The 22,234-nt window shown below is 50.1% G+C and overlaps 2 protein-coding genes across 10 annotated transcripts in view; both read right to left on the bottom strand.

Annotated features, from left to right (window-relative positions):
• Nucleotides 1-4,574, bottom strand: part of Ehmt1 (euchromatic histone lysine methyltransferase 1) — a 137,898-nt gene extending 133,324 nt beyond the window's left edge. For 7 of the 8 annotated variants that reach the window (XM_051166802.1, XM_051166804.1, XM_051166801.1 and 4 more), the window contains exon 1: nucleotides 4,521-4,565. In XM_051166802.1, coding sequence (XP_051022759.1) covers nucleotides 4,521-4,541 — 21 coding nt within the window. In that variant the 5' untranslated portion in view covers nucleotides 4,542-4,565. Of the gene's footprint in view, nucleotides 1-4,520 lie in introns of all 8 variants that reach the window. The other variant, XM_051166800.1, reaches the window with a different exon arrangement.
• A 7,700-nt stretch (nucleotides 4,575-12,274) lies between these two features.
• Nucleotides 12,275-22,209, bottom strand: Arrdc1 (arrestin domain containing 1). Of its 2 annotated transcripts, XM_051166586.1 has the most exons (8): nucleotides 22,036-22,209; nucleotides 14,742-14,852; nucleotides 14,100-14,150; nucleotides 13,851-14,005; nucleotides 13,487-13,669; nucleotides 13,213-13,389; nucleotides 12,693-13,131; nucleotides 12,276-12,612 (listed from the first exon to the last, which is right to left on the bottom strand). In XM_051166586.1, exons 1-8 carry the CDS (start codon nucleotides 22,151-22,153, stop codon nucleotides 12,542-12,544), a joined length of 1,305 nt encoding a protein of 434 aa, XP_051022543.1. In that variant the 5' UTR covers nucleotides 22,154-22,209; the 3' UTR covers nucleotides 12,276-12,541. The 2 variants fall into 2 exon arrangements, with proteins under 2 accessions (XP_051022544.1, XP_051022543.1); XM_051166587.1 differs by lacking the exon at nucleotides 14,742-14,852 and having other exon boundaries at nucleotides 12,275-12,612.
• Between the last annotated feature and the right edge of the window lie 25 nt (nucleotides 22,210-22,234).

Here is a 22,234-nt window from a genome sequence, read left to right on the forward strand (position 1 = left end):
GCCAAACTTTTTCTTCAAGTGTAATAGTAGTGAGCTAAGCACATCTATATTTTCAGACACTGCAATAAGTTCGATGCTACTGGTCCTTTTTTTTTTGAGAGTCTCCTAGAACCCACAGTTGCCTTGAACTTGCTACATTGCTGAGGATGAACTAAACTGATGTCTCTGCCATGACCTAGGAAAGTGCTAAGATTACAGGCTGGCACTACCACACCCAGTTTAACCTAGACCAGCCAGTCTATCCATTGTGCTATCTCAGCCATGCTGTCCTTTACTTAGACAGCTAATAGAAAATGCATTTCATCCCAAGGGGACAGTGAGAGAGAGCAAGGAAGGTAGGCCAAATTCCTAGACAAAGCTGCACACCAGGCCAAGAAAATGTCTATTTTAACTAACAGGTGAACATAGAGTGTGAAAGAATTAAATTCCTCATTTTTTATTATTGGAAGTACACACAAATAATCCCTATAGCTGGTGAGTAAAGACATGACAACACCAGTATATATGCAGAAATAGGAAGTAAACACTAAAGAATGAAAAGTTGTTGCTGTCTTTGTAGAAGACTAAAGAGCTTCCAATAATGTCTCTTAGCTCTGACTTTTTAAATTATGTGTGTATATATTATTCTAAAAAAACAAAGATTTTTGTTTTGGGGGCTGGTGCTCAGTTTTGGGTAATGGTAGAAGCTTTTTGTTTTGTTTTCCAAAACAGAGTTTATGGGGGCTGGAGAGATGGCTCAATGGTTAAGAGTACTGCCTGCTCTTCCAGAGGTCCTGAGTTCAAGTCCCAGCAACCACATGGTGGCTCAGAAGCATACAAAATGAGATCGGGTGCCCTCTTCTGGCCTGCAGGTGTACATGCAGCCAGAGCACTGCATACATACTAATTTTTTTTTTTTAAATCAATCTTTGGTTGGTTGGTTGGTTGGTTGGTTTTGTTTTTCGAGACAGGGTTTCTCTGTTTAGCCTTGGCTGTCCTGGGCTCAAGAAATAAATCTTTAAAAAAAAAAAAAAAGGACAGGGTTTATTTCTCTTGACTGTCCTGGAACTCCCTCCATAGACCCAGGCTTAGAAATGTGCCTGCCTCTGCCTCCAGAATGGCAGGACTAAAGGAGTGCCACACCACGCCTGACTTTTTATTTTTTGAGACAAACTCTAACACTATACCCCATGCTAATTCAATATATGATCTTCCTGCTTCAGCTTCTATATGCTAAAATCATAATTATGCAATTCTAAACTCAATTAAAATGTAAGAGTAAAGGAAGAGAAACAAAACCAGGCATGATAATACACACCTGTGATCCCAAGAGGGTCAGGAGCTCAACGCCAACATTACAGGGCATAGCAAATCAGAGGTCAGCCTGGGATACATCAGGAAACCTTGTCTCAGAAACAAAGAGAGGAGGGGCGGCAGGAGAGATGGCTCAGATGTTAAGAGCACTAGCTGCCCTTCCAAAGGTCCTGAGTTCAATTCCTGGCAACCACATGGTGGCTCACAGCCTTCTGTACTGTACTGTGGATCTGGTGCCCTCTTATGGCCTGCAAGCATACATGCAGGCAAAACACAATATAATATACATAATAAATAAGTTTTGGTTTTTTGGGATTGGGAGAGATAACCCCAAAGTTAAAGCACTTGTTGCTGTTTCAGAGGACCAATGTTTATCTCCCAGCACATACTTGATGGTTCACAACCACCCTAACTCCACTTCCAGGGCTTCCACTGCCTTCACTGGCACCAGACATGCAAACATAGAAAGTAAAACAGTCATACACATGAAATTATACATAAAGGCAAAATATTCATATGCATAAAATTAAATAATGTTTGGGGAGCCATATTTTTGAGACAGGGCTGTCCTGAACTTGCTTTGTAGACCAGGCTGGCCTTGAACTCAGTGATCCACTTGCCTCTGCCTCCCAAGTGCTGGGATTAAAGGTGTGAACCACCACAAAAAGATACATATTAACCACCCTATACAGTATAAATTTTGCTTTGGAAGACCCTCCGGCTGCAAGATAACATTTTGTTTGTTTTTCAGAAACAGGGTTTCTCTGTCCTGGCCTCACTTTGTAGACCAAGTTGCCTTCAAACTCACAGAGATACAATTGCCTCTGCCTCCTGAGTGCTGGCTTCATGAAGGGCATGTGCCACCAAGCCCAGCACAAGATAACATTTTTGCTGACACAAAAGCTCCATGTATCATACTCCCAAGAAGTGGAGGAGCACACACCAATCTACAAAATAGATAACAGGGCATATATTAATAAACCTCTCTATTACTTCAGTAGTTCCCAATGTGATAAGTGTTGGGAACTGGCATAGAGGGGCAGATGGAGATACACATACATACATACACACACACACACACACAGTTAAGTGTCAACTCTGATGCACTTATCATCCCACAATCTGTGAACCCCAACTAGTAAATACTTCAAGATTCAGTGCGGATGAGCTCATACCTACCCAATTCCACAGGACCAACAGTACTGTACTACAGACAAGGGCCTCTCACCCTGTCATGTACCTACACAGTAAACACGTAAAACCATAAATCCAGACAGGTGTGACGTATGTTTAGCAAGCATGGGCTCTGCAGTCATCCGTATCTGCTGCATCAAGCCCTCCTGGCCCTGTGTACCTATTGCCTCACCTGCAAAAGGAATACCGAAGGACTCACTCCAGAAGACTACTGTCGTGTTTATGTGCTCCAATCAGAGGAGCTGCCAACAGGCACACACTCAGCAAACACACACTGTATGTAAGCTGCCTGTGGCATCAAAGATATGGAGGCCACTGACCCCCCCCCCACCTTACTTTGACAGTGAGGGGAGCAGGTTTGAAATAGGGTCATACTAAGCAGAGCAGCAGTGGCGCACCCAGCGTTTGGGAGGCAGAGGCAGGTGGATCTCTGAGTTTGAGGACAGCCTGCTCTACAAAGTGAGTCCAGTACAGCCAAGGCTACACGGAGAAACCCTGTCTCGAAAGACAAAAAACAAAAATAAAAAAATAAAAATGGCCAAGCTTGGGGCTAGAAAGACGGCTCAGCGGTGAAGAGCCCTGGCTGCTCTTCTTGAGGTCTTGAGTTCAATTCCCAGCAACTACATACTTACTAGCTCACAACCATCTATAATGGGGTTCAATGCCTTCTTCTGTCATGCAGGCATACATGCAAATATAGCACTCATATACATAAATAAGTCATCAAAAAAGAAAAAAACAAATGGCCAAGCCTACAATTGACCAGGCAAAGTTACTTAACCCCTGCCAAGTCTTATTTTCTTCATCTGCTGAATAGGAAGTAACAGTATCTGCTACACGGAGCATTAAAAAAAACAGAACGAGGTAATCTCTTGAAGGACTTAAACTAACACCTGGAGCATAGAGTCACTATATAGCTCCTTCCTTACAAGCCTGGAAATGACTTAAGATTGTTTCATATACACTTGTGTTCCTGGTGCCTAAGTCAGTTTTGGAACGTTGTAATACTCAGCAAATCCTCCTTGCATTAGACCAGAAAACTAGCCGTTCACTTATATGGATACCCCTCCTCAAAAAGGCAAGGAAAAATAAAAGAAACGAAACGACCATACATTATCGGAGGTAAAATGTACTGCTAAGCCTGTTCAGCATATTTTCACTACACCTTCACTTCCTGAGGTCTGGAAGTCCCAAAAGCTAACTATTCCCGGCTAATCTCGGAGGAAGACAGCTACGGTATACTTTCTTCCAAACCAGCCCCGCACTTCGGCCCTACCAACACGACACTAGTGCATTCTGCCAACCCCCGACTCCGGCTGGCCTTTCCCAGCTGGGGGAAGACAGCGGTCCCTCTCGCCCGGGAATAACGTTTTACGCCGCAAAAAAAAAAAAAACCAGGAAGCAAACAAACTATCCCGCAGAAAAAGCAGAGGGGCAGGCCACCCCGCGAACAAAAGAACGCTAATTCGCCGTGCCCCGCCGCGTTAATGCCATCGGTGAAGAAATAAACTTGGGTCCGCAGACACTCCACTGTCGAGCGTGCTGCCCGTGGTCACCCAGCTGCACCGGCTTTGTGCGCGGGAGACGCGCGGGACCGGCCAACTTTTCCTTAAAGATGGTGCCACGCTCTCGCGGCGAGTGAAAGGTCACGGCGCGGGGCAGCAGGCGCAGGCCGGCCTCACCTCCGCCGCGCACAACTTGGCCCGCTCGACTTTGCCTTTTGTCTCCGCCACCCCCGCTCCGACCCGCCCGCAGTCTAGCTCCCGGCTGCGGGATGCGGAGCCGCGGCCTCCTACCGCCCGCCGCGCTGCCGCCGCCGCCGCCGCCGCCGCCGCTCGGGCCCGCCGTGCACAAAGCGCGCCGGCGGAGCGCGGGCCGGACGCTGGGGCCTCGGCGCTGCCTGGCCCGAGACGGCAGGGGCGCGCGGCCCCACCCAGCTCGCAGGACGCTAGGGTTCCTGTCCCCTCGCCGCGCCCGTTGCCATCGTGACCGTGGCCCGCGCCCCGGCGCCGAACGCCGGCCCCGCACCTCACCTCAGCATCCGCGGCGGCCATGGCCCGGGCCCGCAGCGTGGCCCCGCCCCTCCCGCGCGCCATCGCCCCGCCCGCGCCTCGCGGCCTAGGGCCGGGGCGGGGCTGGCCGGCCACTCGTGCGCCTGCGTGAGCCTCCGCGCCTGCGCACCGGGACCCAGCCGTGTGGCGTCTGCGTCGGGAGGCGAGGCCAGGTAGCGCCTGCGCGCTGAAATTCAACCTGTGCTCCTGGAGCTGGTCATCACGGGTGCGAGCTGCTCCGCTTCCCGTTTCCTCGGCTTCGCTCCCTTTCATTTATCAGCAGTCCAAAACTATTACTTGGAAATAAGCAAGTCCTAGGTTTCGAGTGAGGCGCCGTCCTGAATAGCCGAGGAAATCGCTTGATTCTGCTGGGGTGCTGATCACCTTGTTTTTGGTTCTTCGAGACAGGCTTTCTCTGTGTAAAGGTCCTGGCTGTCCTGGACTTGCTTTTATAGACCAGGCTGGCCTTGAACTCAGTGATCCCCCTGTCGCCGCCTCCCGAGTGCTGGGATTAAAGGCGTGCGCCACCACGCCCAGCTCTTGATCACCCTTTAGCACCGCCTGTGTACAATTGGCTTGTCGACTGTCACACACTGCTTTTTTTTTTTTTTTTTTTTTTTTTTTGCGAGACAGGGTTTTGTCCGGACCCGCCGGACAATCAACTGGGACCTTCGGACTCCTAGGGAGAGAATGGGGGACAAGAGAGGCGAAGAACGGACAGCAAGTCAAGGAGTCTGATCAAGCTGACCTTTCGTTTCTCACAGGCAATTATATACCATTGAAGCAGGAGGCTGAGTGGGGTGACCCGGGTGGGGGGTTTTCGCAAGATATCAGGAAGTCAAGAAGTTTGGCAAGGCGAGGGCCCCTGTGGTTCTGGGGCTGGGTGGAATTGTTAGGCATCTGGAACCACAAGGTATTATCTATAGACTTTGTTTCGCTTGGTCCTCTGGAGGCCTCTGTAATTCCGGGAATACTGAGAACAGCTGGAGCATACCTTGAGGGAGGGGAAGAGGTCGCAAGGCAGCCTTCTGGAATGTACCCTGAGGCAAGGAGGGAAAAAGGTCACAAGGCAGCCTGCCCCAGGTCCACTCAATGTGTTATGCCAAGGTCCGAGATGCTTGCCGGCTATGGTCTTGGCTCCCCCACAGGGTTTCTCTGTGTAGCCTTGGCTGTCCTGTACTCGCTTTGTAGACCAGGCTAGCCTCGAACTCAAAGAGATCCTCCTGCCTCTGCCTCCTGAGTGCTAGGATAAAAGGTGTGTGCCACCAGGCCCTGCTACCATACTCACTGCCTTTTAACTTGGGTCCAGACAACCCTTATTCTATTTAATAGTGTCCCCTATAGTGCAAGGATAGAGATGTTTTGACTTTCCAAAATGCCAGAGAACCATAGAGTGCTCCCTTTAAGAGAAAAGGTGGGAGATGGCAATAAAGAAAAAACTTAGCTGGGCTGTGGTGGCGCACACCTTTAATCCCAGGACTCTGGAGGGAGAGGCAGGCGGATCTCTGTGAGTTCAAGGCCAGCCAGGTCTACAGAGTGAGTCCCGGGCAGCAAAGGCTACACAGAGAAACCTTGTCTCAAAAACAAAAATAAAAGAAGACTTGTTCTTATGTATATTGGTGTTTTGCCTCCATTTATGTTTCTGTGAGGGTGCCAGGTCCCACTCTCCCCAGGTCCTCTGGAAGAGCAACCAGAGGTCTTACCAGTGAGTCATCTTTCCAACCCCCACTGTGTAGTCCATGCTGTCCTGGAACTCGTGATCCTCTGCCTCCGCCTCCTTCAGCAATCCTACTGGCAAGCAGCACCATAACTGGCTTGTGTCACTTTTTTTTTTTTTTTTTTTTAAGATTTATTTATTTATTATGTATACAGTGCTCTCCTGCATGTACACCTGCAGGCCAGAAGAGGGCATTAGATCCCATTACAGATGGTTCTGAGCCTCCATGTGGTTGCTGGGAATTGAACTCATGACCTCTGGAAGAGCACTCAGTGCTCTTAGTTTCTGAGCCGTCTCTCCAGCCCTTCTTTTGTTTGTTTGTTTTTTCTGTTTTGTTTTGTTTTGGCTTGTGTCATTCTTGAAGCAGGGTCTCACTACATAACATGGATGGCCTCAAGCTTTCATTGTTCCTCCAGACTCTGCTTCCTGAAGGTTAGGATTCCAGGGATGTCTGTCCCACATGGCTAAATTTTTTATAAAATTAAATTTTTCACCTGCACAATCACCAAAAGACTATATTCTGCCATAGTCTTTGAATTAAAGAATAAAGACAGAGGACCTCCAATTACATAGTTTTTGTGACGCCACCCCCGCCCACCCCCATGGGGAGTGGGAGTGACGGATTCAGCCTACTATTGAGGATCCTTAGTTATTTTTTGCTGGGTCTTTTTTGGGGGGGAGGGTTGTTTGTTTGGCAATGGTTGTTGTTTTTTGGGTTTTTTTTCCAAGGTTTTTCTCTGTATCCCTGACTGTCCTAGACTTGTTTTGGTAGACCAGGCTGGCCTCGAACTCACAGAGATCTGCCTGCCTCTGCCTCCCAAGTGCTGCATTACAGGGCTCTCCTTAGCCACTTGTTATCATCTGCTACCAACCTCAAATCTTAGAAACGGCTCGGCATCTGATTCTCCAGGCGTAGTGCCGAGCAATAGTAACCTGTGTTGCAGTGTCTCTTCCATTCCTCCTCGTCTTCTCACGTAGTCACTGTAAGCCACCACAGAACGAGGAGAGAACAAGACAGTGCGATCGTTTGAAAGGGAGACCAAGCTCATGTAACTTTGTTAGTCTCATAATGGAAGTAGTGTTATGAGTGGGACTAACTCTTCTTGTGCCAAATTTATAAACTTTCATCATATGTATAGATTTTATATATATATATACATATGTATACACAGAGAAAGAGACAGACAGAGAGTTCTATGTTGTGTGCAGTTTTGGGCACCCTCACGGCAGTCTTAAAACATACTCCTTACAGATAAAGAGACATGGCTGTGTCTCCTTGCTTAAATTAGTTTCTGGTAGGCTGGTCAGAGGAGCCTGCCTTGTGTGAAGAACACAAGGCTTTGTATGTTTTGTTTTTAAGGCAGGGTTTCTCCGTGTAGCCCTGCCTCTTCTGGAAACCCATCTGTGGGGAACCATGCTAAATTCAGCCATGTTAGAAATCCCGTGCTTAGGTCACACGCTGTGACCTTTGAGTTGTTGACCCTTGCTGAAGGAGGTCTTGTGTTCTAGGCTATCTTTGGATTGACTACCCAGAGAAATAGGGAAGTTCTTACAGGGAGCTATTCAGGCGATTGTACTGTTGCCTGGGGGGCTAGGGAGAGTGGGATTAGACTAGATCCTGTTGACCTTGCTATTTAAAGTCTTACTCATCTGCATTAAAGTGAGTCTTGATCAGAGATCAGAAATTTCCAGATTTGACTCAATTTTCTGCATCTCTGTACCCCACCTTCAATGCCTACTCCCTCTTTCAGGTGAACCCTGGTTCAATTTGTCCTGTGGGCTGGGACAGTAGACCAGCCTAGCCTCAAAGTCACAGAGATCTGACTGCTCATGCCTTCCAAATACTGGGATTAAAGGTGTGCAGCTAAGGCTTTGAGTCTTAGCCTGCAGTCACTTTTTCTTTCTTTCTTTCTTTTTTTTTTTTTTTTTTTTTTTTGTTTGTTTGTTTGTTTGTTTTTCAAGACAGGCTCTTTCTGTGTTAGCCTTGGCTTGTCCTGGACTCCCTATGTAGACCAGGCTGGCCTCGAACTCACAGCGATCCACCTGTCTCTGCCTCCCCAGTGCTGGGATTAAAGGCGTGCACCACCACTCCCGTCAGTCACAGGCATTTTCATTTCCTTGGTTTTCCCAGGAAGCAGATACCCTGAGTTGTAGCCTAGGGTGATGCCTCAGTAAAGGGCCCAGGGATGGGGCTGCTGTGCTTTGTGGGGTGCACCAGGTAAAGGGTGATGCTCTAGCTGGAGGAAGGTCCAGGCTGGAAGACATCCCCAGTAAGGAGGACGGTCATAGCTGGGAGGAGAGATCCTAGTTGGGGGATGTCCCAACTCTGTAGGGAACAATACGTTTAGCAAAGCTGTGTCTACAGGTTTGAGAGGGTACACGATTAGACAGTCCCTTGTTGGGAGGATGATCCAACGGAAGAAAAGTAATCTCCTAAATAGGATGTCTGTCCCCACAAGAGGGGGCTATTCCAACAGGAAGGAATGTACCAGCTGGCAAGCCCCTCCCCCTCCCCCATTAATAAGGACACAAAGAGATGCTCTGGGTAGGAGCGTATGTCTGCCTGGGACCTGTGCACCAATAAGAAAGGTCATCCTGGGCTGGAGAGATGGCTCAGAGGTTCAGAGCACTGGCTGTTCTTCCAGAGGTCCTGAGTTCAATTCCCAGGAACCACATGGTGGCTCACAATCATCTATAATATGATCTGGTGCCCTATTCTGGTGTGCAGGTGTACATGCAGGAAGAACATTGTATATATAATAATAAATGAATAAATCTTTTTTAAAAAAAGAAAGGTCATCCTGAGTGTGGAGGTTCCCATCTGGGGTGATGCTGACCCCAGTTAGCATGCACTGTTCCAGTTAGGAGGTGTGCCTTCCCTGGTTACCCCAATCTTCCTGCGTACAAGGCAAAGCCTTTTCTGCAGACCAAGAAACCCTCACTGGGCTGAAAACCTAGAGCCACATGAACTCCTTTAGGCCACCTGACCTTTAGGAACAATTCTCATCTCTTGAGACTTTAAAACGAAGCTCAAGTAAAGTCTCACTGACAGAATTTAAGAAGTCTTGAGCCTGGACAACCAGTCCAAGTCAGTATCATGATACTGCCGTCAGTATCAGGAGACGACAGACTCTGGAAAATGCCTCTGTGAGTTCTTACACTTAACAGAGGAGGCTCCAGGGACTCTCTAGGGCAGCTGACGTGTTGTTAAGGCTATGTATGACGGCGTGGCAAACAGCCTTTCTGGGGATCAAGGGAAACAGTCACTCACAGCCTTCTGTAGCTCATAGCCTAGAAAGAGAGCCATCTTCCCCAACCTGCCTCTCCGTCTCACCGGCTAAGGTGGAGCCTCCTCTCTCTCTTCCCCGAGACTGTTTAAGACAGCTACATAGTTTTTTGTTGTTATTGTTTTGCTTCAGTTTTTTTGTTTTGTTTTTCAAGACAGGGTCTCTCTGTGTAGCCCTGGCTGTCCTGGAACTTTCTTTGTAGATCAGGCTGGCCTTGAACTCAGAGATTCACCTGCCCCTGCCTCCCGAGTGCTGGGATTAAAGGCGTGTGCTCCCAACCAGGCTACATAGCTTGCTTCTTTCCTAGCCTTTGTGCCTTAATTATTGCTGCCTCAGAAAAGCCTTCGCTTCTCTCCTACTCATTTCTCACCTGTTATCCTTGATGTCTTTGTCTCTGCAGCCCCATTCCACACTTTCTTAGTTTAGGTGTTTTGTTTTAAGACAAGGTCTCATCATGTAGACCAGGCTGGCCTCGCACTCATAGAGATCTGCCTGCCTCGTCCTCCAAGTGCTGGTTTTGTTTGTTTGGTTGGTTGGTTTTGGTTTTTTTTTCAAGACAGGGTTTCCCTGTGTAGCCTTTTCTGTCCTGAACTTGCTTTGTAGACCAGGCTGGCCTCGAACTCATAAAGATCCGCCTGCCTCGTCCTCCAAGTGCTGGTTTTGTTTGTTTTTGGTTTTTTTTTCAGGACAGGGTTCCCTGTGTAGCCTTTTCTGTCCTGAACTTGCTTTGTAGACCAGGCTAGCTTCGAACTCACAGTGATCCGCCTGCCTCTGCCTCCTGAGTGCTGGGATTAAAGGCGTGCGCCACCACGTCAAGATCTGTAATTAAAGGCGTGTGACACTATGCCGGGCTCCCCATACTTTTATGTGATATTAGGTGTATGACCACTGTTTTCTGTGTCATACTGCCCACAATAATACTCTCTGGCGTAAACAATACAAAAAACAAAAACGAAACCTAAAAACCCACTTGAAATGTTTAAATGAAGCTGCTAAAACACAGGGAGGGAGCCCTTTGCCAGGTAAATGGGATGTGACGGAAATGGGTAGAAGGCTAGGGGCTCTTCTACATCCAATTGGCGGTCAGCCGGTCACACTACAGCTTAGTATCCACTGACTACCTGCTTAGCTGCCCCTGCTCCAGGCAGGTAAAGTGTGTCCACAGCGGCATCAGTTCTGAGACACAAGCCTGTTCCCCATTCCCATTTTATAAGTGACAAACCAACCTAGGGGGTTCGAATTTATGCAGCCAGGATGAGACAAGGTAGGATTCAAATCCTAGCTTTTCTTTCAACCTTGGGCGCCGGGCGTGGTGGTGCAGGCCTTTAATCCCAGCACTCGGGAGGCAGAGGCAGGCGGATCGCTGTGAGTTCGAGGCCAGCCGGGTCTACAAAGTGAGTCCAGGATAGCCAAGGCTACAGAGAGAAACCCTGTCTTGAAAAACCAAACCAAACAAACAAACAAAAAAAATCAACCTTGGGCTGCACTGCTCTCAAGAGGCATTTAGAGACCTGTGGCCTACTTCCTGCCTTTCTCCAAGACCCACCTGTCCCACATAATCAAATGTCAGCCAGATATCTGCCCACCAGTCATAGAACACATTGCAAGGGGTAGACAATGATGTGTTCCAGAAGATACCAGCCACCTCTAGCCTCTGACACCGGGGTGCAGACCCAGTTGGCTAGATGATGTGAAGATGAGACTGCCACCTGGGAATCAGAGTGGCACCAGAACTTGGGGAAATCAGCTGTGCACGGCCAGTATCCTGCTCTCCAGTGCACTCTGCTCCCTAAAATTCTGTGGACTGGCTCATTCCACAGGCAAGGTGGCCACCAAGCCTAGCAAAGCAGCTCTCAGGCCGGGCGTGGTGGCGCACGCCTTTAATCTCAGCACTAGGGAGACAGAGGCAGGTGGCTCGCTGTGAGTTCGAGGCCAGCTTGGTCTACATAGGGAGTCCAGGACAGCCAAGGCTACACAGAGAAACCCTGTCTCAGGGGGAAAAAAAAAAAAAAAAAAGCAGCTCCACTTCTCCACTTGGCACTGCAGATGGCGTTTAATCAACTCCACGGTAACTCCTTCCAATGCAAACATTACATGTGAAGGGCCAACAGGAGATTAAGGTGGCTGTAGGGTGCCTCTGAAATGCTGTTCCAGGGAACCCTTGCCTTTCATTTTTGCTTTAGGAACCTAGATCACAGTTCCAAGGTCTTGTGTGAACAGCAATGGTAAATAAGGAGAGACACCATGCCCATAGCTGACAGGGACCTCATGGCCCAAGGGTCAAGGGTTCTGCCTCAAGCAGGTTCCTGGCAAATCTTCTCCCCATGAAAATTTATAGTGGCCAGGCATCCAAGCATTCCACCTGGAAAATTGGTTTGGAGTGCAAGCCAGAGTGTACCCCAGAGAACACAAGGGACACCCTTAAGCAGACGGGGGTGGTGGGATTCGAAATAAAATATTTAAAGAATAAAGTGGACAGGAAGTGGCTAGCATAGCACTATCCTGGTTGCATCCTCAGGCTCCACAGAGGAGCCCAGAGGCAGGGGAATAAGCAAGACAAATTAGGCGGGACCAAAGGAGAAGCTCACAAGATGCCTCCTTCCGGTCCTGGAAACCGGAGGAGCTGGGGGGCGGAGAGGTCTTTCAGAGGCGGGGTCAAAGGAGGAGCTTGCAGGGCTGTGGTCTTCAGGGTAGAGTCTGTACAGCAGGGGACACTCTAAGGCTAGGCTGTCAAGGGCAAAGGCCAGCTACTTGCCAAACTACAAATAAAGCGCTTTATTCATACAGTCTCTCCAGGTCCCAAGTCTCTGCCGCCCTACCCCAACCTCTGGAGAAGAGGACTGATTAATTCCAGAGGAGCCAGGAGAGGCTGATCCGACAGCTGCAGGTCCTGAGTAGCTGGGCCAGGTAGAGAGCGAAGGCACGAGGCCCTGGGCATCCCATGCCAGGGCGAAGGCCAGGCCCACCGAGCAAGGTGGCACATGGTTAGCTCACCAGGGTCAGCTCCCTGGGATCAGGGCAAGGTCTGTACCACCAGCACCACAGCTCTGCTCATAGGATGGTGGAGCCTCTGTGGGGAGAAAGCAGGCTCTAAAAGATGGTCGAGCCACCCTCATTTCCTCGCCGGAAGTCGCTGTCATATTCACTCACCGTAGGGGTAGCCCCATGAGCTGTACTCTGGAGGGAGGATCAAGGCGCTGCTGGTGGGTACCGGGCCCCCAGAGCCTTCTGCAAAGTAGGGGACAGTGGCACCTATAGAGATGCACAAGGGGGGATGCAGAGAATGCCTAGCAGGGCTTCCGATCTGAACACAGGGCTCGATGGTGGTGACAGACATGGAACCTGATGCAGCACACGGTGGCTGCTGCTGAGAATGGCTCTTGGTCGAAAGGGAAACTGCGTCTGAGAAGTGGGGGCCGCTAGCCACTGCCTCCGCCTCTTCCTGGGGTGGTGCTGAGGGCACCACGGGGGACAAGGCCCCAGGAGAAGACCCTGGGCCTAGACAGGGGCTCAGTGGGGTTTGGTTCACAGCAATATTGCCAACAAAGAGTGGGAGGGTCACGGTGGCTTCGGGTGCCTTCATGGAGACCTGGGAAAAAAAATGTAGGTTTTGAGGAGTCAGGCCAAGGTCACCTAGCTTCAGGCCACCCAGCCCTGGGCAACACCAAACCTGAAGGTAATAGTCGATGTGGATGAGGCTGCAGCCAGGCAGGGCTGACTGGGGCAGAGCAGGCACCAGGATCTGTTCTTGCCACTGAGCGCGCCTCCAGGCCTTGACACCTGTACCCTCCACCTCTGCAATGGTTCGGACATCGTAGATCCAGCGTTTGGCCTTATATGATACCTTCTAAGGAAAGACCAGACTATGGGCTTGGGCAGGCCAGCACCCACCCTCCTCTGTCCCACGGGAAAGAGACAGGTTCAGGGAGCCAGAGGGCTCTGACCTGTAGCAAGCTGGCCATCACAGGGCTCGTGTCCTTGCCTGACTGGTTCTCAATGTCAGCCTGCAGCCGCAGCACCTGTCCCACCACATAGCCACGAAGGTCCGTGCTGGCTGTGAGAACCACGCTGCCGGTCTTCACCAGCTTATAGGAGAACTTCTTGGTAGTGGAGGCCACGTTGGGTTGCTGGAGGAGGAAAAGGGGAGGAGGTTAGCGAGCAAGCACAGAATGCATTCCTGTGGTACCCAGACAGGTCCTTAGCCTTCCCTAGGCACCAGCAACCAGCTTAAGGCAGAGAGCCCAGCTTCCTGGCCACCCGACCTAAGAAGAGTGAAGGAAACCAAGAAAGCCCCTGCCCCACCCTCACCTCAATATCTGGGATGCTGTTCAGGTTCAAGGGGCTCAGGATGTAGAACACGAGGCTACACTTGTGATCCTTGGAGAAACGTGGAGTGTCGATGGAGGCCCTCACCTGGTGCACAATCTTCCCGAAGGGTCCCTCAAAAGATGTGGGTGCCGTGGCTACGGAGAGAACAGGAATTGGCTGGCACCCAGCACCGCCCACCTGTAGGTCCCACCATTTCAAGGCTGCTGTCCCCACAGGCGGTCCACTCACCAGGAAGCAGGAACTGAAAAGGGAAGCTGTGCTCTCCAGCCGGCAGACTTCCTACAGAGACAAGAAGGAGGTGGGAGCGAACAGGAGGAGATCCATAGTGGCCACAGTGCCAGAACAGAAGCGGGCACTACAGCCCACTGGTCCACACTACCTGAGTGTGACCAGGGCAGGAGCTAAAGGCTACCTACAAGGGCTTGCTTTGAATGAGGCTGGTGGCTGGAAACGTAGCAGGTAGAGAGTGTTTGCCTAGCACACATACAAAGCGTTGGCTCAAATCCAAGAACTATGTATACCACATACGGGCTATAGCACACCCCTGGGAGGAGGAAGCAGGAGAACCCCAAGTTTAAGGGATTCCTCATACAGCATAGCAAGCTCAAGTCCAGCCTGGGCTACATTTCAAAAACAAAGAAATGCAAATTTAAAAAAATAAGAATAAAAGAACAGGAGGGTGGCTGAGGCTAGAGCATAGGGATGAGACAGTCAGACTAAACTAAGAAGGGTCAGAGCCCACCCAGCCCCAGTGCCAGATGCAGGATCCAGTGGGAATCCAAGAGGCAGTTGCTGGAAGGGGAAGGGACAGACTGAGCCCACTCCAGGCAAGGGCTTGCCCCTGTGATCACTGCTGGCTCCCACACTCACCCTTGTCAGCCAGGGACAAAGAGCTGTTGAAGTAGCTTTCCTCCACCACCCATGCCCCTTCGTTGGCCTTGTTGGAGACCCCACAGGAACCCATGCAGGTCACCCGGATAGCTGTAAGGGGAAGGGTGGCATAAGCCTAAACCAGCTGATGGCATAGACTCCTCCCTGTCCCCAGCACAGGAATTCAAGTAGGGCTGGAATTATCCATGGGTCAAGCAGCCTTGCTGGCAGAGAGGTTCCTGCATCCTGCCATTTCTCATAGAATGCCTCCTGGCCACCCCCAATCTTGGTGTTCTCCCAGGCAACCAGGCTGGTCAGGAAACTGACAGACTGTGTTCCGTCTGCCCTACAGACACAGTGAGAGGCCTATAATCTCCTAGAAAACCCCTGGACTACCCCCAAATTGGTTACCTCAACCTCTAGCCAGACTTATAAAAACCCAGCCCCTCCCCTCCTTTTAAGATGTAAATCACTTAGGCTAGGAGCTGCCCCTTTAGTCCCTTGAAAGCTAATGCCAACCCTCCCCCTGCGGGAATGCAGTCAGACCTGCCTGAGCCAGTCAGTAATCTACCGCTGGAAGGCGAGCCTTGACTTCCGTCCTGAGCCGGTGTGCCCAGGAGGCTGACTTTCTGCACCCCACCCATGCGAGTAGGCAGAACAGGAACCACTAGAGACAGAGCCCGCGCTCCTCTGTTTAACAGACACATCCTGGGCCCATTGTGACCAGGTAGCCACAGATGAAAGAAACTGGTCACAAGGGAGGCGGCTCAGGCTAAGTGGTAGGTAGGAGCCAATGGGAGGCACCCTGAAAGCATGGTTGCAGCCCTTTTCCCAGACTTACTTGACCGGACTCTTTCATCTTTGTGATAAAGCCACCATGCTTGAGGAACAAAGATAGCCTAGTACCTAGGAAATGATCACCCCTGCCTCATCTATAGTCTCCCTATCTCACGGTTCAGGCATCTTGGTCCATCCCCCACAGGACACTTAGCTTTATCCTATAAACCTTTGGCTCATCCTCTACCCATGTAGCTCTCCACCAGAGCACCCCCTAACCTGATGGCAGCCAGCATCTGTTCCCACTTTTTTTTTTTTTGAGACAGGGTTTCTCTGTGTAGGCTTGACTGTCCTGGACTCGATTTGTAGGCCAGGCTGGCCTCAAACTCACAGCGATCCACCTGCCTCTGCCTCCCAAGTGCTAGGATTAAAGGCGTGCGCCACCACCGCCCAGCTCTGTCCCCACTCTTGAGGTGGTCCTGCATTCCTGCTGTACCACTCTCTGCTCCCTGGAAGCGCCAATGACTACCCCAAACCCTCCGTGTCAGCCCAACCTCATCACTCTTAACTTCTAACCTGGTTTGAAACCGACACACTCCTTCTGCCATGACCTCTGAAATCAAACCACCCTCTATTCCCACCCTGGGATTTGAACACCAGAGGCATCTGTGGGCCCGCCAATAGTTTTTTGTTGTTGTTGTTGTTTTGTTTTACTTTTTTATTTATATTTTCTCATTTTTTACAATTTTTAAAAAATTTTTATTAATTTATTCATATTACATCTCGATTGTTAGCCCTTCCCTTGTTTCCTCCTATTCCTCCCTCCTTCCCTCCCACTTCCCCCCTTCTCCCCTCCCCTCTGTCTGTGATTGAGGGAGACCTCCTCCCCCTATATATGCTCTTAGAGTCCAGCCAATAGTTCTTGAGCTTACATGGTTAAGAGGAGGTTCAAAGAGCTGCCAGACAGCTCAGGGTGCCTCACAAAGGGCACATCTCCCTAAGGATGACTGGCCCCCATTAGATACTAAAAGCAGTTTGGAGCCGCTGCCCTAGTGCTCTCAGGGTGCCCACAGTGAGTGGCACAGAGCTGTTCAAGGACTTCGTGCTGAATGTATGAGCAATAACAAACTGTTTGCTTTAGCTACTCAGTTTAGGGTGGTTTGTTATTTGAATGACCTGATACCCAGCCGCACTGGAAATCAGGGAAAACCCAGGTGACTCACACGCTCGCTCATCGGACTGACAGGGCTTGAGTACTTTGACCCATGTTGGAGAGGGGATGGAGACACAGACATGCCCCATGCCACCAACCATAGACTGACAGGGTCAGCTTCTCGTGCTTGCACCTATAAACTCCAGGACGCACATCAGCTCTCAAGCCCTACACTAGTTCATCAGGAGTCTCTCCTAGCACTGCTTATAACAACAATGAAGCATCCGGTCTGGACTTCCTAGCAGTCTGGCAAAGGAGCATGAGACCACCAGATTCCAGCAAAACAAGCAGCACCCAAACTGGCAGTAGGGGAGGGTCCCAATCCCAGGCATTTCCCCACACAACAGGGCTCTTGGGAGGCCCCCCCGCCCCCCCCCCCACCAGTGAGAACAGCCTCTAGCCACTGAGATAAACACATCCTGTGTCACTTACTCTCTCATCAGAAATGACTGGGGAGGGCTGAAGAGATGGCTCAGTAGTTAAAAGCACTGACTGCTCTTCCAGTGGACGGGATTTCAAGTCCCAGGACCCACATGGCAGCTCACAACTGTGACTCCAGGATTCAACACCCTCATACACACATACACGCAGGCAAAACACCAATACACATAAAATAACAATAACTAAATAAATTTAAAGATTTCATTAAAAAGAAATTGATTGGGGAAAAGGGCTTGCAAACAGAATGTTGCTTCCCCAACAAAACACCTGAAGCTGCTCCTGTGCCTCAGTAGGATCATAATCAAGATGTAAAAATTGGCCCCAGGCTTGAGCTGGAGAGATAGCTGAGGTTAAGAGCACTGTCTGCTCTTCCAGAGGTCCTGAGTTCAATTCCCAGCAGCCACATGGTGGCTCATAACCATCTATAATATGCTCTAATACCCTCTTCTGGCTTGCAGGTGCACCTCCAGGCAGAGCACTGTATACACAATAAATAAATATAAAAGGTGGGGCAGTGGTGGTGCATGCCTTTAATCCCAGCCCTTGGGAGGCAGAGACAGCCAAGGCTACACAGAGAAACCCTGTCTCGAAAACCAAACCAAAACAAATCAAATTGCCCCCAGGAAACGTCTTAGAGATCCCAAGTTCACTGTCAAGGGCAATACCAGCAGCCAAACATGTACCTTCTCAGATCACTGGAGCAGGAAAAACCGTATACTATGTAAATACATACATCTTGAGAAATGAGGGACTTCTGAGCATACTAGGTGGTCTTTACTGCTGCTGCTACTTGAAGGACACTGGACACAGCTCTCTTTTACAGTCAGCACATGGCTGTAATGGCAAGACCAGGCAGGTTGGAGGCCATCACCTGACAAGAGATCCTGACTTCCTCCATTTTCTGGCTTTTAATAATGTCCCTGCTGCCTTTCAGTAATATCCCTACAGACCTGTCCCTCTGCTCTCATGCAAAGGTATCTGTTCTGGGAGGCAACCATGGGCCTCTTACCAGCTCATACTCTGCAGCATAGCCAGAAACCCAGGGCAAGTGCATTCTAGCAAATCCTCCACAGAGCGTCAACTGGCAGCCTACAGAACAGTATATACTCCAAGGTGCCATCCATGCATAAAAAGCACTTCCTGGCAGTGTTCAGAGCAAGGAGAAAAGACAGGCACCAAACTGACTAGGGTACACCAAACTATCAGGTGTTCACCATTGGAGACTGGAGGTTGCTTTTTGTTTGGTTGGTTTTTGTTTTGTTTTTCTTTTGGTTGTTCTTGTTGTTTTGAGACAGGGTTTCTCTGTGTAGCCCTGGCTGTCTTGGACTCACTTTGTAGACCAGGCTGGCCTCGAACTCACAGCGATCCACCTGCCTCTGTCTCCCGAGTGTTGGGATTAAAGGCATGTGCCACCACGCCTGGCCCTTGGTTTTCAAGACGGAGTTTCTCTGTGTAGCCCTGGCTGTCCTGGAACTAGCTCTGTAGATCAGGCTGGCCTCGAACTCACATAGATCCACCTACCTCTGCCTCCCAAAGTGCTAGGATTAAAGGTGTGTTTCTGAAGAAAATGCTGGTGTGTATTTTGTTCCACAGAGACTTCTGGAACTCTCTTCCCTCACCGGTGGGTCTACCTTTCCAGTAGATTCCTATCATACACCTTGATAATGAAGACCTTTCCAATCTTCAGGTCCCAGAGATCATGAACCTGACCACCCCCACCAGCTACCAGATTCCACCACTAAATCTGTGCTTCTCCTACTTCCAATTGTACCACAAGAGTAACAGGAGTGGCTACCACTTGAGGTCCTATGAAGACATAGCTGGTCTATGAAAAACAGAGAGAGGGCTGGAGAGAGCTTAGGAGTTAAGCGCACTGGTTGCTCTTGCGGAATACGCAAGCTCCATTCCCAGAACCCATATGGTGGCACATAACCATCTTTAACTCCAGCCTACTGGCATTTGATGCCCTCTTCTGAACTCCAGGGACACACAAGCCAGTAATGCGTGTACACACACACACACACATGCAGACAAAACATGTATACATGTAAAACAAAATGCATAAATCTAATTTAGAAAAGGAAAAATAGGAGACCTAGGAGTGTTGGTGCATAAATGTAATCCCAACACTCAAAAGCCTAAATCAGGAGGATTGTAAATTTGAGATCAGTCTGGGCAGCATAGAAAGATACTGTGTTGGGGCAGGAGAGATGTCTCAGCAGTTAAGAGCACTGATTTCTCTTCCAGAGGACCCAGGTTCAAATCCCAGCACTCACCTGGCAGCTCACAAGTGTCTGTAACTCTAAGATCTGATACTCTCACATAGGCATACATGCAGGCAAAACACCAATGCACATAAAGTAAAGGTAAATAAATTTAAGCCAGAAATAATAATAAAATAAAAATTTTTTCAACAAAATCATAAGGCTGGGAATATATCTCAATGGTGAGCAAGAGGCTCTAAATTAAACTCCCAGCACCTGAAAATCAGAAGAAAAAAAAAAAAAAAAAGAAAGAAAGAAAAGTCAGTAGGAAAACCTCCATCTGATCCAGCATGGGGTGTAGTGACCCATAAGTGACTCATAAGAGGAAAATACAGTGGGTTTTGCCACTCCCCGAGGTCTGGAACTCTGCCCACTCCAACTCTGAGGCAGGTAGCATCCTCGTGGATAGGTGCTAACCACTGTTAGTCATTAGGCAAGTAGAATACACGAGTGGGGCCGGTCTACAAAGTGAGTCCAGGACAGCCAAGGCTACACAGAGAAACCCTGTCTCGAAAAACCAAACAAATAAAAAATAAAAGAATACAGGAGTGGGGATGGGAGGGCGGTCTCCTCTACTGGACCTAGCAGAAACTCAACAAGTGCCCTTTGAATGAAGGAAGATATAAGAACCATGGTTAATTCCATCCCAAGCAGGACTGGGGAAGTTCCAGAACGGCCAACACACAGACACACACACACTCAACTGCCAGCAATGTAAACAGTCAACCTTCAGCCCCAGCCCAATCCTGGGCACTTCTGCAATTCGGACCATCGGCTTGGGCTCTCTTGGCCCCTGTAAGGTCAGCTATCCACTTACTCACTATTTATCTGCTACAAGGAGGCCAGGAGATAACTTATCCTTATGCTGTGCTTTGCCATAGTTGTTCAGCCCAAGTCTAGTCAGGAAAAAATAATAGAAAAAGGGGCTGGAGAGATGGCTCAGAGGTTAAGAGCACTGTCTGCTCTTCCAGAGGTCCTGAGTTCAATTCCCAGCACCCACATGGTGGCTCACAGCCATCTACAATCTGACACCTTCATCTGGCCTGCATGTGTACATGCAGGCAGAGCAGTGTATACATAATAATAAATAAATAAATCTTCTTTTTTTAAAAAAAGAAAGAAAATAACAGAAAATAAAAACTGAATATCTAGCTCAAAATAGGACAAGCCAGGAGGTGGTGGCTCACACCTTTAATCCCAGCACTCAGGGAGGCAGAGGCAGGCGGATCACTGTGGGTTCGAGGCCAGCCTGGTCTACAAAGCAAGTCCAGGACAGCCAAGGCTACACAGAGAACCCGTGTCTTGAAAAAACAAAAACAAAACAAAATAGGACTGCACATGCCTGCGGCCTGCACAGTATTCTCCTCAGCCAATGTGCAGTTTTCTTCAGATTTCTCATACTTTTCTTGGGTCCAGGAGGTGCTGACTTATCATTGCTGTAGCCTCTACAAAATCAATGTCTGCTTTCATCCAGACCACAAACTCTAAACAGAGACAGATAACGTGATCATGACCAAGAAGCCTTATTCCTTACAACCCAGCTTCCTTCTAGACCTGGACACAACACCAGGTCCAGGTCCAGGGTTTCAGCTGGGGCCTAAGATGGCTGATGAGGATAGCTATCCATCCTCAACGGTCACCAGAGGTGTGTATGGGCATCTGTGGCTTCGGCCAAGCAGACAGGAAGAGCACCAAACAGGGACCAACCCATATAATCTTGCAGTCAGTGCCAGTAGCTAGGCAGAGGCCACAGGAGTGCCCACCTGACCCTGAGAGCTCAGTCATCAAATCCCACACGCGGACCCTATGTGCGGATCCGGCACAGAAGAGGCTACACCTGAGAGTGCCGGGTCAATGGCAAGGCAGCAACTTGATCCTCAGCCTCAGAGTCCCTCCTGATCTATGCATCAGCAGCTCAGCTCCCACAAGGCCTTAGGACAGGAGCCAGAGGTGGGGGGGGGGTAGGGGTGGGATTGCCTGGGCGAAAAGGCCCCCATGCCAGCAAGGGCAAGCTTTAAGGAAGTGTTAAACAAGCTTTAAACTGAAAGCAAGAGGGTGTCCTGTGCATCCTGTTGGGGACCTGCTCACTTGGACCCAGACTGTCTTTGAAGAGGAAGGTCCAGCATAGGAGGGAGGGAGGGAGATAGAAAGGAAGGGAGGGAGGGGAAGGAGGGGGGGGGGACCCAGCACACACTAGGCTCCAGGTAGGGGCTCAGCAGGTGCAGAGTGCCGCGGACCTTGGACACCTGAACAGAGGAAGAAGACTGGAGGCCTGCATGCTTCTACCGCCAGGCTCTCCTGGGCATAGTGAACAAGCGCTTAGGCTCTGGCACAGACTCCGGCCGCCCCTAGGCGGAGAGCACAGGATGGGACAGATGCGGAAGGACTGGGCCACCGAGCTGCCTTGCCCCGCCCTGGCCTCCGTGGGCCTCCCAAGAACAGCCAGCCCCTGGCGCCCGTAGTTCCGTCGTCACCCAGGGTGCCATGGAGACTGAGAACCCAGACTCAGAGCCCCCTGACCGCAAGGTTTTCGAGAGCCCCGCCCCACCGCAGGTGAGAACGCGTCTACCCGCTCCCCCAAAAGCGACCCCGCGCCCACCTCGGAAGGGCATTGGCGCTCCCAGGCGCAAGCGCACGGCCCCAGCCAGCGGTTCCCCAGGACTGTAGACGACGCGGCCCTGGCTCAGGCGAATCTCGAAGAGCTGCACCCTCCCCATACCGCGGTCTCCCGCGCCGCGGTCTGACGCCTGCTAGGGCAGTGGCTTCGAGGCCCGCCCCCTTCTCCACCCCCCCGCCCC

The sequence above is a fragment of the Acomys russatus genome, chromosome 24 (assembly GCF_903995435.1).
Source record: "Acomys russatus chromosome 24, mAcoRus1.1, whole genome shotgun sequence".
In the NCBI taxonomy this organism is placed as follows: domain Eukaryota; kingdom Metazoa; phylum Chordata; class Mammalia; order Rodentia; family Muridae; genus Acomys; species Acomys russatus.